The sequence below is a fragment of the Taudactylus pleione genome, unplaced genomic scaffold (assembly GCF_031769625.1).
Source record: "Taudactylus pleione unplaced genomic scaffold, aTauple2 ptg000019l, whole genome shotgun sequence".
In the NCBI taxonomy this organism is placed as follows: Eukaryota; Metazoa; Chordata; class Amphibia; order Anura; family Myobatrachidae; genus Taudactylus; species Taudactylus pleione.
Window position 1 is genome coordinate 39,069,580 of NW_028284421.1, and position 14,884 is coordinate 39,084,463.

General features: G+C 43.2%; 1 protein-coding gene across 1 annotated transcript in view; it reads right to left on the reverse strand.

Annotated features, from left to right (window-relative positions):
• The window catches only part of LOC148540566 (uncharacterized), a 115,830-nt gene extending 102,728 nt beyond the window's left edge, over positions 1 to 13,102 (reverse strand). The window contains exons 1-3 of the mRNA XM_088444391.1: positions 12,952 to 13,102; positions 9,052 to 9,113; positions 8,873 to 8,971 (exon numbers count right to left, since the gene is read on the reverse strand). Of these exons, the coding sequence (XP_088300517.1) occupies positions 8,873 to 8,971; positions 9,052 to 9,084 (132 nt within the window). The 5' untranslated portion in view covers positions 9,085 to 9,113; positions 12,952 to 13,102. The remainder of the gene's footprint in view (positions 1 to 8,872; positions 8,972 to 9,051; positions 9,114 to 12,951) is intronic.
• Between the last annotated feature and the right edge of the window lie 1,782 nt (positions 13,103 to 14,884).

Genomic DNA, 14,884 nt, shown 5'->3' on the forward strand with positions numbered 1-14,884 from the left:
ACCCTCACAAGCTCGATATCATTGATAACCATCATTGGGGAGTAAAATTTATTATTGCACAATTCTCCTTCAGACCACTTCTCTGGTTATTTTTTTTCTAACCTTGCTCAACCAGCACACTCACGTGCTTGACTGGAAAAATTATCAAGTTTTGTCCTGAGATGCTATTTGTCATCTTTGTTTTATCAAGAAGATGGTACCTTGTTCTTAACATTAATTGTCTTTCAGTAAAGTGGAACATCTTCCTCCTCCCCAATATGACTCTTTTGCTGATGTAGCTGTAAACAAAAAGCTGAAGAACTACAGTAACTCCACACTGTAATTGCTACTTTCAGACAAAGGATCTCCTAGACCAGGCTTTCATATAAAAAAACACTTTTCACAACTTCGGATTGTGGATGCGACCCGTATTCAGGGAGTTGACCCGACCTATACCTGAGACGCGGAGTCTAATGTGCCGGCGATATTCACCAGGGACAATCTCAAGAAGGTATGGAATTGGCTGCGTCCGACACACAGGTTGCGGCCCTCAGGTTAGATTCCACTATATAGGTGCTGGTGAACTTTGGTTGGAGTGCAGAAGACTTAAGCGTAGTCGGCAGGCCAGGTCAAAACCAAACAGACAAGACGGTACCAGGGAGCAGATGTAAACGGGTCACAGGGAGTAGCCGAGGTCAGAACTAGATCAAACACAGTGCCAGGGGTCAGATGGAATCGGAGTCACAAACAAGCCAAGGTCAGAAACAATAATTAGGATATGCACAGGAACGCTGGAGTATGGTTATGGAGCCTATACTCTGGCACTGGAGTAATCTCAGGAACTTCCATATAGGTCACAGTTCAAGCAGCCCCAATCAGCACCACCTACTTCCCGCACCTGTCTCTTTAAATCCAGAACAGAGAGGCGCGCGCGTCCCTGTGGGAGCAGCATCCTTCTGCACACAGAGCCGTCGGAGGAGAGACAACAGCTGACAGCGGGCGCCAGGGATCTTCCGCCGCTGTCTTATGCCCGCCTGGACCCCAGCGTCGCCAGACCCGGTAAGAGACACCCAGGTTCGGCTGTGCTGTGACAACACTTTTCCTAGCAGGAGTTGAGTTCTTCATCAAAAAGTAGGATGGATACTTAAGTCCCTGTTTTAATTAATGAGTATTAAATGTGATCACCATCAAAAACATTACCCTCTACCTCTTATCAACAAGCTCTTTGAACACATCACAATTGCAACTATCTTTTCTAAGTAGAACCTCAGGGGCTTCTACAACCTTATTTGTATCTGTGGGGTAGGAGTGTAAAATCGCAGTCAAAACCTGAGATGGGCACTATGAGTATTTGGCAATGTCATTTGGTCTGTGAAACACCCCAGCAATATTCCAGAACTTCATTAAAAGAAGTTTCTAAAGATGTGCTCACCCAATTTTTTTGACCAGAATTTTTTTCCGGGACAAGACCCATGTTCAGATTCTAAGGGTGGTGCGGGCAAGATTTAGGACAAATTGTTTATATTGCAAACTGGAAAAATGTCAATACCCAAAGATTCTTGAGCTTTATTAAATACTACCAGAATTATCAGTCCATCAAGGGATATTCTTCTCTGGTTGCTCTCATAAAAACCCTGACAAAATTTACTAATCCCAAACACTGTTCTCCTGTAGCCTCTCAAGCCTACCATTTATTGATGGACTTTTCTCTTCAACTTTCATTCTGAAGTAGTCAGATGGATCCTATCCATGCTAAGTTGCTATGGGCAACAACTCCACTTCTAAAAACCTGCACTTTAATAAATATAACCCTTGGTGTTTGCTTGCATTAAATGACTCAATTCTCTATACCACCAAACTATCTCAACAATTCCTGGATAGTAGTGGACCACATTTCAAAGACAGTCATTTTGGCTACCCTCTTTATTTAAAGAAACGTCCCTCTTTCATGATTGCCCCCTGACAATTTTATTGGATTGTGGTTCCCAATTAGTGTACAAATTTGTTGAGCATTCTGTTAAAGGATTGCAGTCAAACTTTATTTCTCCATGGCTTACTATCCGCCATCAAATGGGCAGAATGAGAGAGACTCCTAACATACAAGTTGGCTAAACAAGACGATTTAGTTCATTCACTGCCTTGGGCATATTTCACACATACATCACCCATTTCCATATTCACATGTTCCCAGCATAGCATCCATTCCATTTTGAGGAATACGGGTGGTAGTTTATCTACAGGATTTCTCTAATATTTAGTTTCAAATTAAAAGATATCTGGAGTAAGAATCTTGGTGCTGTAAATTCTCTGATTGGTGTCTCCTCCTATTTGTTAATTTGATAAAGATGATAAGATGCGTCTCTCAACTCGGAATCTGCACCTTCAGGTTTCTAATGAAGTTTACTCCTTGCTTTATTCATCCTTTTAAAAATCTTGGTTTATAAGTTTGAACTTCCATCATGACCACATATTCCCAATATGTTCTAGGTTTCCCTTTTGAAACCAATCATAAATAGATTTTCTTTGTTTTATAATCCCACACTTACTAGCAGGAAGAAAATTATATTGACCAGATTCTGGTCTCACGTATAATTAAAAAGTTTCTTGTAGAGTGGAAAGATTATGATCTGCATAGAGCTCAGCATTCACGCTCAAGTTCTCAAGCTTTTTCATAACAAAGTCTTAAACAAGTTCTATTTAGAATGCCCAGTTTAAACACCTAGGACGAGTGTACTATCCCGTTCCTCTTATCAGCCATGGCTACCACTGTTTGGCTATAGTAAATCCAAATAATTCCATGAATTATGACAAGGTGGCTAAAGCCCAGGATGGTCCAGTAGTAGTACCTAAGATTCTGCAAACCACAGGCATTGTTCCCAAAATGAAAGCACCGCTATTAGCTTCTGCTGCTTCTTTCGTGATCTTCTGTAAAGCATCAACATTGAGAGGAAAAGCAAGGAACACATACCCTAGTTGGAAGTTCCTTGGAATTGAAAAAGTAAATATTTCCTTTATTCAAGTGTCTCTGTGATGGAGACTTTCTGTTGAAGGTGTTGCCATAAGAGCTATTTGAGGCAATACAAAAATAACCTCTTAGTGTAAGGCCCATTCCAAAGGATGGACCTGATGTTTAATGAGATCATGTTCTGTATTGTCTTTTTCCATGCTACGTAGAATGCAGAGGGGGATATCAAATTTTTTTCTGCCCATGACGTGACTGCTGATACTTCTGCCATCTTAGTACTGCTTCTTGTGCCACTTTGGAATACACGTACTTTCTGGTTGTCAAAAGAGATCCTGACATGATACATATGACAGGTTTAAAATGATGAATCACGTTATTCTGCCCTCATTTTCAGAATGCAACCGTTTTTAGACACACTATTTGTACTGCTTTTGTAGGTACAGTAGATGACAGCTTCAGCTTTTGGAGCTGAAGTCTGTAATGATCTCAATCCATTCTGTTTCTGAGGGGCACCTCATGATTTTTTAGTCTTGGATCCCTCAACTCTCCCAGGAATTTCTTTGTAATACAAAGGCCTGATTCAGCAGAGCCACACACAGGCAGGTTTGCAATTCCATTCTTGCTAAAATCGCTGCATCTGCGATCCCAGCGAAGACAGAGCCAGGCTTCACCACTGCGACAAATATGTTCAGAAAAAAAAAAATGATCGGTTGGGCTTTTCAATAACTGCTAAAATATTTTATATAAATAGATCACAGTATATATAAAGGTCATATAGGCAACAAAAAATCTCTTCAAAATTGTAGAGAATTTATACACACAAATAAAATACAATTCAATACAATGCAATCAAATTGGAAAATAAAAATGTTCGTTGTGATGAATATGAATAAAAAATAGTCAATTTCGTTTTTGCTGTACGAATATCAACAGAACTAGTTTGAATAGATGTTGTATATCCAAAAAGGTAATTCAGAGCAACTGTTCTTATTGGCAGTGTAATATGACTAAACAGCAGTTGGAGGATTCTTACTATATGCCGGCATGGATTGGAAAAATATATATATATATATATATATATATATATTGAAAAAAACAATTGTATAAGGTGGTTTTTTAAGTCGGAGTGAGCTCACCCGTTTGGAGTTGTGAGGCCGCAGCGTCTGTGAAGTATCCTGGTGTGGTAACCCGTAACAAGCTGCAAAGAAATGGAAGTGGGCACTTCGTGTGCTCGTGCAGTGCAACAGATACCATTGTTTGGTGTGCAGACTGCGCACCGGATAGGTCTTGTGAGGTCATCACATTGGGTAGTGGTGGAGTCTCGTATCAGGACATCCTGTGTACGGGTACACAGGAGCCAGCAGTGTAACCCGAGCTTGATCAGTGGAAGCGCTGTGCGGCTCTGCATCAATCTATGTGACGCTCGGTGTACAGAGCAGTCTGGGCTGGAACTATGCGAGCCGCTTGACCAGGAACTGTGGTTGAATCTCGGCAATGGGACCTCTCGTGTCAGGTGCGCGGGTAGAGTGGCAGCAGGAGAGAAGATGCCTCCGAAAGGAATAACAGCCAGCTGTATAATCTCCTGCTGTGGTTGTGCTGTCTCTGCCGTAGTGCTCAAAAAGCTCAACGCGTTTCTGTGTCTTAGACACCTTCGTCAGGAGCCATGGCGACCATTGGTCACGATGTTGGATGGCACCAACCAGCTGAGTAAGCTTCAGCTTACACAGGCTGGCCGGCATGCAAGGCCAGGAATCTGTATCCGTGGACGCAGATCCTGGCCTTGGCAAATATGCCACCTTGCTCACAGAAAATGCTTATAGTATATAAAAATATTCTTAGGAGAAAATTCATTATTGACACCATTTGCTGAGACTGAAATTCCTAAGCTGGACCACAAATACCTGCTGTAGGGATTTTATTACCTGGACTACTCTGTGTCTGGCAGTGTGCTCGGACTTTCCTGTTACAAAAATGTTTTCCACATAAGGTCATACTGTGATTCCTTGTTTCCTGAGAGTGGCCAGAAGAACTATCAGAACTTTGGTAACGATTGCTGGAGAAGTGGAGAGAGACACGTGAAATTGAAGTGGTGGCCAAGAACAAAGAATACAAAAAACTGATAATGTGGAGCTAAAATAGAAATGTGGACATAGGAATCTTGTAGATCTACTAGGTAATAGCTATCACTTGATAAATGGACTGTACTGACTCCATGCAGAAATTAAATGACTGAGCCACCTCAAGTCGAGAATTGTTTGGAGCCCAGTAATGTTTTTCTTCCAGGAAAATCTTGGAATGGAAGCGGCTATTTCTCTGCATCAATGGATCAGTAACAATTACTTCTTCCTCCATCAAAGTCTGTAAACTGTGCCGTAATGCCTCCAGTTTAACTAGAGAGAAATTGATTCTGGATTATACTAAGACATTTCCTTCAGGTATAGAGTAAAATTCAGTTTTGGTCCCTTATTGATCATGTCGCTAACCTATTGATTTTGACTGTGAGCATCCATGTCTCTACCAGTGATGTGCGGTCAGGTGAGGCAGAGCCTTTCCTGTCACACTTCAGTATACTCCAGAGTTTTGACTATAAAAATTATTAGAACATTTTAAAGAAATTATTATAAATATCTTCTTTGTATTATTTTAAGTCAAAACTAAAAATGGAGTAAAAAGTGTATGGCAGGGGAGGCACTACCTACTCAGTCTACCATTTCCGCTCATGCCTGATCAAAACTCACCAAATTTCTAGCATTATATAGTGCTGCACCTCTGTATAATGCCCACATAAACCCTCAGGGTCATATATGTATCTGTAAATCTGGCTCTGATACTAGCCAGTGCCTCCCCAGCCATTTACCTCGCATATTTTTAAATTCCACCCCCCACAGAACTTCATGGAGGCTGTTCTAGAAAGCAGTAGTTGCAAGGTCTTTGACCATGGCTTACTGTTCTTACTCCTGAACAAACTAAAAGGCTACTTAAATGTGGTACAATGAAATTACCAAAAATACTATCTCCTTGACGGATAGTCTTGTGATTTCCTGAAGTGCTGGCAAGAAGATAATAAAAAAAACAAAAACTTCTAGTCCTGTGATCCAGCGACAAATAATGGGATTTACCTCTAGTGACTCTCTAATTACCTGAGCCTAGTGTTTCCTTATATTTTCCAACAAACGACAGTGTTTATATTATTTTTTTACTATAGGTCTGCCACCCATGAGCACAGCCATAAGGTTCACCTTTTAGAGACATTCTTCTGGAAAGCAAGGTGACGCTTCACAAAGACAATTTTGTAGCACATCAATGCTTTTATTTTCTCTTGTGTAGCCTTATGAAGGGTGTCTTTCTGTACAACAGTCCTGGAGGCTGACATCCTACTATATTTTAGGAAACATGATGAATCCTATTCACAGGATCCTTTAGTTGGCCTCCATCTTCTAGTGGAATAGCTGTCCTTGTACACAGGCTGGCTACACCTCTATTAATTTTAGGCCCTGAGTGCCACTGAAAGTTTCTGTAACCTGAAAGGGATACATACAGTTAAGTCTCTTAAGATCATACTGACACAGTGTTAACCAGCCTCTAGGGCTGATTCGTGCTCCGTCCTCAGGAATATATAACCGCTTAACTTTGGTTAATGAGAAAATAGGATTTTAGGTACTTACCAGTAAAATCCCTTTCTCCAATTCCACAGGGGACACTGAAGAAGAAGACCCTGGGGTATAGACAGGTGGAAGAGAAGAGCTGGCACTTTATATTTATAAGTGTGAGTGACTCCTCCCCCTCTATTCCCCAGAAGCCCCAGTTAGAGAATTGGAGCCTGAGGAGACGGAATCAGAATCAGAAAACATACACTGAGGAGAAGGAATCAAACAACAAGGACGGCCAAAGCCGAACAGAACATACAAGACACTGGGGTATAGACGGGTGGATGAGAGGAGCTGGCACTTTAAATTTATAAGAATGACTCCTCCCCCTCTATCCCCCAGAAGCCCCAGTTTTAGAATTGTGCCCGAGAGAGCCTGTCACTTGGGGCTGAGCTCAGCCCACATTTAGTATATCTTATTTTATTTTACTAATGGCTTTTATTTAACATGCAATGTAGTTACTAGTTGGGCGGTGGGCTCAGACAGCCTCCCCACCCCCAGTACACAGTTGTTGCAGACTGCCTACTTATTAGTTAGGCAGCTGCAGATATTTTACAGCAGCTCTATAAAAGCTGTCCATTGGCTCAGCCGCTGGACATCTGAAACAACACAACAGCAATATACTTAATTTATTTTCTATTGAGGCCTTGCGTGAGGCGAGTCACTTTCTATGGTGGACAGAGCCCCATAATTTGGCATTCTCATGTGTGTTCTTCCAGGATTGGCAAACTGGAAGGCCGACTTTCTCATAAATTTAAAGTGCCAGCTCCTCTCATCCACCCGTCTATACCCCAGTGTCTTGATCTACAGTGTCCCCTAGTGGATGAAGGAGAAATGAGATATTTCCTATCAGTACAGCCTCCTACTCCAGTTGTACCCTTACTCTACATCACCTTCCCAAACTCGGTGGGAATTAGATCTGGGAAACCCCCTCACCGATACTCAGTGGGAACTGCTATACGCGATCTCTTACCATATTTCAAAGTGTATAAACCATTCTGAGATGCACATTAAATTATTATATAGGTTGTCCCTCACCCTTGCAGGTTACATACTATGTGGCCCACACAGTCTAGAATTGCTGGAAAATTGTGGTGACATGGATCACATTGTGGTCCTGTTCCCTTCTTAAACATTTATGGGTTGAGGTATTCCCTCTAGCTAACAAGGTGCTTCAGCTCAACAGTGCCTGCTCCTAAACCTGCTTTTCTTCATCTTTATCATTCGCAGGTCCTACCCTATCAGTGTTCGGTCATATTTTCATTGCCACTCAAGCTGCCCTGGCCCAGTGTAGGAAAGACCCCTTCCTTCCTTCCTCCCTCCATAAGGTTATTTACAAGGTCCAACACAATTCTGCCATGGAAAATGCCTTTGTGCCTTACTCATCTTCCTCCCCTATTATGAAGTAGTTTGCATGGCACAAGTATGTCACTGATGGTGAAGGTGCCTCTATTGAATAAATCCAATTTTTCAGATCTACTTCAGTATAGTTTAAACATTGTTTATATACGGTTTTAATATCTGTATTGCTTCACATTTTCCTGTGAACCTCCTGCTTACATTACCTACACTGCATTGCTGCTTCTCTGACACCTCCTGTTTAAAACCAAAAAGTCATTCCGGCATTTGTGATAGTCTGTATGCAGGTATACTTAGGAGGTCTGAAACTCCAGACCTGCATTTGCAGCATGGTGGTGGCTACTAACTCTACCAAAGTTGCGTTGCTGGGACCATATGGACTCACCGGCAACAGATAAACCACTTGGCTAGAACAGCTAGCTTAATAATGGAGTTGTTAAGGAAACAGCCTTTGTGTGGGAACAAAATGCTTTGCATGTACTTTGCCAAACAGGAAACTGACCCTAAATGTGATAAACTTGTCATCAAAAGGAAACCTCATTTTTACATGAGGGTGCACATTTGAGTGCACCGAACAAAGCAAGGAATAATGATAATAATAAATAATAATAATAATGTTATATAGCACTTTTCTCTTAATAGGAATGTAAATGTGTTACATTTGCCCTTGCAGCACTAAATACAAAACAAGCTTAACAAGAGACAAATAGTGAAATGCTTGGGTGAACAGGTAAGCCTTGAGTCCATTTTTGAAGGACTGTAGAATGGAGGCTTCTCGAAATGCGCACCATGAACCAAGCAGATCCTTCCATCAGACAATACAAACTTAAATTTAATATATAAAATATTTGCATGTTGTAACTTTGGTAAACCATTAGAACCCTGTCATTTCAACAACTCTTGCAGTGAGTAGTATACCCACCCAATTTCTGCTCCGTATTTCATCTCCATCTTGTATCAGTTCAATGACTTTGTCTAAGTTCCCAGTATGGGCAGCATAGTGCAAAGGAGTGTTCCCATACTGAAAGAGATTAGAAGCACAAACTTACCAAAATGAAAGTATTTGGAGTAGTTTAGTTGTGTTATATCCTATAGTCTCACCTCATCAGCTGAAGTAGTGTGTGTACTGTGCATTTTTATAAACTAATCCCCTTTGGTAAAGCCTGTAGGTGGAAGAAAAGCATACAATATGAACACTTCCATACAGGAATAAAATAATAGCCTATACAAGATTTTGACTTTGTTTCATATGAGTTATTAAACAGACTCAAATTCTAAATTAAAAGTTTCGTAAGTGGCCTAAAGGTCATAGATAGCAAGAAAAAAAAAATGTAACAACCATGAAATAACCAAGCAATTTACATAAAAGACTTCACAACACTGTATAAAGAACAATGGGCCTAATTCAGATGTACTGTACATAAACCAGATGTGTATGCACATCTCTGATGCTGTTAGATCAGCACATGTGCAGATCTGGAGCTGCGATGTCGCTCGCAGTGCCCCAAACGCCGCAGCATGATTGACCTGCTGCTGGCTTTTGGGGGCGGTGACAAAAAGCTTTACAGAAAACAGGAGCGTGTCGGCCCAGTTATCTGGCATTGCAAAAGCTAGTGGCTGCATCCTTGATTTAACTGGACTTCCTGAGTAACCTGAGGGTTACTCAGAAGTCCGATGGCCATGCAGTTGATCCGATGTTGCCAATTTGAGTCCCACTCACAATAGGACGGACATAAGCAAATGTGTAAATTTGCTTCTGCACATGTATTGTATGCAAAAACTCGCCATTTGCGTTTGTGAAGAAAAATCTGCATGACTCAGAATAAGTCCCTTAGTGAGCAGTCTAACAGAGAGGCATAGTGGACAAGGGAAAATCCTGAACAAGAGTATACGGTTTCAATGGCCAGATCAGCAAACTAAAACTATATGTTAGGATTTCAAGTGACCCAGCTAACAGAGACAGTGCGAGTAATCTCTACTACAATTCCTACCCAGTGAACTTCCATCAATTGGGACAAACAACCTTTGTCCCAATGTGCAAACCACTATAATATCCAGAAATGTGTTCAAGAACTCTGTTTCCAATCATAGCGTGCAATTCAGTTGTTAGAACTGGTGGCTGACAGTCTCCGGCACTTTGATCACCCACTCTTGAGGAGGCGAGCAGGAATGTGCGATAAGTCCTGGTTTATTAATAGTTTGGTGAATGAGGGCAGCGTGGGGATGTTTTTAGTTATCAAAATTATACCGTATTCGGTGTTCGTGTCCGGTCTGTCGTTTAAAAATTTTTTACCGGTGGACTGCAGGTGCTAGCAGGCCCTCAATGTCCAGGCATGCTGGCACTTGTGGTACGATAAGTGCCATCATGCTGAAGCAGGCTTGCTGGGGCCAATAGGCCAAAAAAAAAAGCAATATTATTTAACTGTTTACTTTCATTATTACCTCAGCAACCAAAACCCTGGGGGTACAGAAGAGAGTCCTTAAGGGGGGACCCCATTTTTTTTATTGTGGGGTTCCTACATCCTTATGGATTCCAGCCTTGGCCTGTCCAGTTTGGGGCTTGTTACTGTTATAGCAGGGGGATCCAACGTTGTGTGTCCTGCTGCTATAGCATCAGCCCCCCAGCTGCTTCAACCTAGTGCTGGTAATTGGAAAATAGGGGGGACCCTAAGTCATTTGCCCCCTTCTTTTCCTGTACTAGCCTGTGCTCAGAGTTCCAGGGTTGTTTATGGGTTTGAGGACCATGCCCCCCCCCCTTTTCTCTACTTTTAACCTTTTATAAATATTTTAACGAGCTTAAACCTGCCCAGATAATAGTGATCTGTGTAGTGCTTCTCACAATCTCGTCTGCTACAGGCAGTTCTATTGTTTGGGTGAGTTGGCCGCCAATTTATGGTCGGTGTAGGTTGTTATTGCATCCAGATGCTTGGTAATTACAAAACCGACGGAAAATCGGCCAAAAAAAACACACTCTACCTTTAGTAAGTTTACCCCTTAGGCCGGTATTCAATTAGCCGCGATAATTTAGCCACCGCCGGCAGCGGAATCTTGTTTCCGCCTACATCGTGTGCTTTGGCCGCGGAAACTTCTTATCAGGAGCGCCCCCGCTATTCCCCCTATTCTATTCCTATGGGCATGAAAACGGCAAGCCGCGATGTCGGAACAGGCGGAAAGTGCTGTCAGAAATGGAGAAATCAGCCTGAACCACCCAAAAAGATGCACTAACATCGAGGATCAATGTAGATGTCCCCGAATAGGTCTAATAAAGGTGTTTGGGGTACTTTTCAATAGTTTTTTTCAATAGCTTCTAATTAGCGACTTTGCACAAGTGGTGAAGAATGGCATAAAGCAGTATTTTTTTTGGTGAAAATAAGTAATCCAGTCAAATTTGGGGTACTTCAAAATAGGTGCTAGCATATTTTAAAGTCTCTAAAGTGAAGTTAAAAATATTGTGAAAAACCCACCTGTTGCAAGCACCTGCAATCAAAAAAACACCTGACCCATACTTGCAGACCCCCCAAAAGTCTATTTCGCTACTTTTTATGTTTGTACCCCAACTTTGTACTTTTTTGCCCCCATTCTCAAAGTCATTTTTTGGAGTGACCCTCACTTTTTTTAGGGATTTTTTGAAGCAGTTATCCTTTGGGGGGCTGTCCCAAGGGTGCTGAGTGGTTTCCCGACGTATGCACCCCAAAACCCCAATTCTGCACTTTTTTTCCGGCTGCTTTCATAGGCTTTTCCATCTTTTACATTGCATTGACTTTCCGCGTACGTGAAATGTCTGTGGAATTGAATACGGAGATAAGTTTCCGCCTGGCGAAATTACGTCATCTGCGATACTTTTTTGCGGAAAACTGCTTTTCGCGTCTAATTGAATATGGCCCTTATTGTCAACAGTCAAGAGCTCCATGCCACTTGTATCTTGATGCATACGCAAATGGTCCATTTCAGTGCATCACAACATTCAGCAGCCCAATAGAAATATTTAAAAAATTTCAGCAAGTGCTTTTCAATGACAATGCCTAACCTGTTTTACTGGTGTCAAGCTTACAAAGAGTGCTATTAAAAATAAAATAAATATTAACAGACTGGTTTTACAAGTTGTCTTTAATATACATAGTTATCTTAGATTGGATCAAGGGTCACATGAAATCCATGTATACAATACAACACTGTGGGCCTGATTCAGAGTTGGACGCTATGCTGATGGTTTATTGATTATTGGTCCACTGCATGTGTCTGAGTCGCACTGCGTCTAGCGACATTACCGTAGTAGCTTACGGCGAGGATTTTTTCACAGTGAAACTGACAGTCTGGGAGCATTTGGGGGTGGTAGCGGGCTGTGTTGGCTAAAAATGTAAGCGTGTTGCAACCGTTTCGGGGGGAAGGGGGGGGTCACATCCTGCATCTGCGAATCCATAGGCAGTAAACATGGCTCCAGCGTCTCAGTTCCTGCAACCATTCTGCATGACCATAGAGTTACTCGGGATTGCTAACATCAAATGATCTGCGAAGGATGCTTCGTCATTGCGCGTAGATGCTTTGATTTGTAAAGATGCAGGTGGGTGTCTCAATACCTATCCTGGTGGCTGCGACATTTGCATATTTGTGTACGGGATCGCAGCTGCAGTGGTAATAAGATGCAGTGGCGTAAAGATCTGAACCAGGCCTTATATACAGTAAATATTTTATAGCACATTTTACAAAGTGAAAGTTTTTAGTAATTACTATATTTCTAAGTTATATAGTATACTACTCACACCTCAGACAATTCACTTACATTAGCAAACACTGAAATAAAAAACAAATGTAGTAACACGGTAATTCTCTTTATAGAGAGAATTTCAGTTCTATAAAGCAGGTTACTACAATAGTGTCATTATCTCAGAGCGATCAGATGGAGAGAGACACCCGGAGACGGGCATAGATTTGGGTTCGCTTCTGTGTCAGATTTGCAATAGATTAGGACAGAATATAGATGCATGTAATTATTAATAATACCTTATTCTGCAGTTTCTGAATTACTGTACCAGCTGACGATCCGAGCTGCTCCTCTCACCTGCTGCAGTCTACTCGTCTCTCACCACCACCAGACAGCTTTTCTAGGGGGTTTTTGTTTTTGTTTCCCGGCACTAGAAACTACTAACAGACAGTCCTCCTCCTTAGTCAGTGTGTAACAGCATGTCTGCCACAGGGGGGGGAGGCGGAGCCACAAGCTTCAGTAATCACTCATCATGATCCAGACGTTTTTATGTACCTTGTAATAACTGCTTGTTTGTCCCACAGCAAAAAATCACATACTAAGTATATGTTTTATAGCTGCTTACTGTACTGATGCACAAGTGGGCACCCCAGGGAAAATATAGGTGTCCACCCCCACCCTTAATTTGCATCCAAGATTGAGACCCCCGAAGTAGCATCTTTGCCACCCTAGTGGTCTCAGTACATCAATTTTAAAAGAAATCTTTAGGTACTTGCTAATTTTTAGGGCGTCATGATTTGACTCTGCCTCTCATTTCAGTTATCACTGCGTTAACGCTATGTTTGTGCCACCTGGTCAGTGGCGTAACTAGGGTATTTGGAGCCCAGGGCAAATTTGAAAATGGAGCCCCCCTCCCCCTAACACACCGATATGCGCGTGCGCGGAAGGCGTGCGCGCGGAAAAAATGGGCGTGGTCACTTAAAAATGGGACGTGTCAACATGACACACCCCTTTATTTTCACGCTGAACATTCCTATCCATATGCACCTTAACCCCAGTAGTACCCCTTATACAGTACCCACAGTATGCAGTTGTGGTCCCTCTTATGCAGGCCCATAGTAGTGCCCCTTATACAGTACCCCCAGTAGTGGCCCCCCCAAATGCAGTGCCCCACGTAGTGTTCCCCTTATGCAGTGCCCCCAGTAGCAGTCCCCTCAATGCAGTGCGCCCAGTAGCAGTATCCCCTTATGCAGTGCCCTTTATATGGTGCCCCCAGTAGTAGTCCCCCCTCTATGCAGTGCCCTTTATATAGTGCCCCCAGCAGTAGTCCCCCCCCATGCAGTTTTCCCAGTAGTGGTCCCCTTATGCAGGCACCCTGTAGTGATCCCCCCTATCCAGTGCCCCCTGTAGTGGCCCTTCCTATTATTGCCCCCAGTAGTGGTCCCCCGAGTGCAGTGCCTCTAGTAGGTCCCTTTCATAATGCCCCCAGTGGTAGTTCCCCCCCCAAGTAGTAGTCCCCAGTAGAGTAGGTGCTCCCAATGGTGCCCCCAGTAGTAGCCACCCCTCCCCCAGTAGAGGTCCCCCCAGTAGTAGCCACCCCTCCCCAAGTAGAGGTCACCCCTCCCCCAGTAGAGGTCCCCCCGGTAGTAGCCACCCCCCTCCCCCGTTGTGCAGATAGGTTACAAAAAAATATATATATATATCTATATATATATCTATAAAAATATACTTACCTGAATCTCTGCTTCTGCTCCTGCTCCACGGTCCTTATAGCGATGCCGCTCCCGCCCGGGCGGGCGCGTTCAGCATTATGGGACTGACGTCATGACATCAGTCCCATTACCCACTGCAGGAGCCGGACGGAAGTCCGGCTCTTGCAGTGGGAGCTGCAGCAGTCAATGAGAGTCTATCTGACTCTCATTGGCTGCTGTTTAACACACGCATCGCCGCCAGCGCTGGCGGCGATGCGTGTGTTATGCACAGCCTGAGCCCGCCTCCTGGGGGAGGGAACGGGCTCAGGCGTGCAGCACAGGACCGGCGCTGGAAGCCTAGCGCCGGTCCTGTGTAAATGTGTATCGCTGACCGTACTCATTGCGGTCGGTGCTACACTGGCTAACTAGGGCAGGCGGGCCGGTACCGCCCCCCCGCGCCGCCGGTCCAACAGCGCCCAGGGCACGAACCCCGCCCTGCCCTAGTTACGCCACTGCACCTGGTGCTTGTACCTCCTACTGT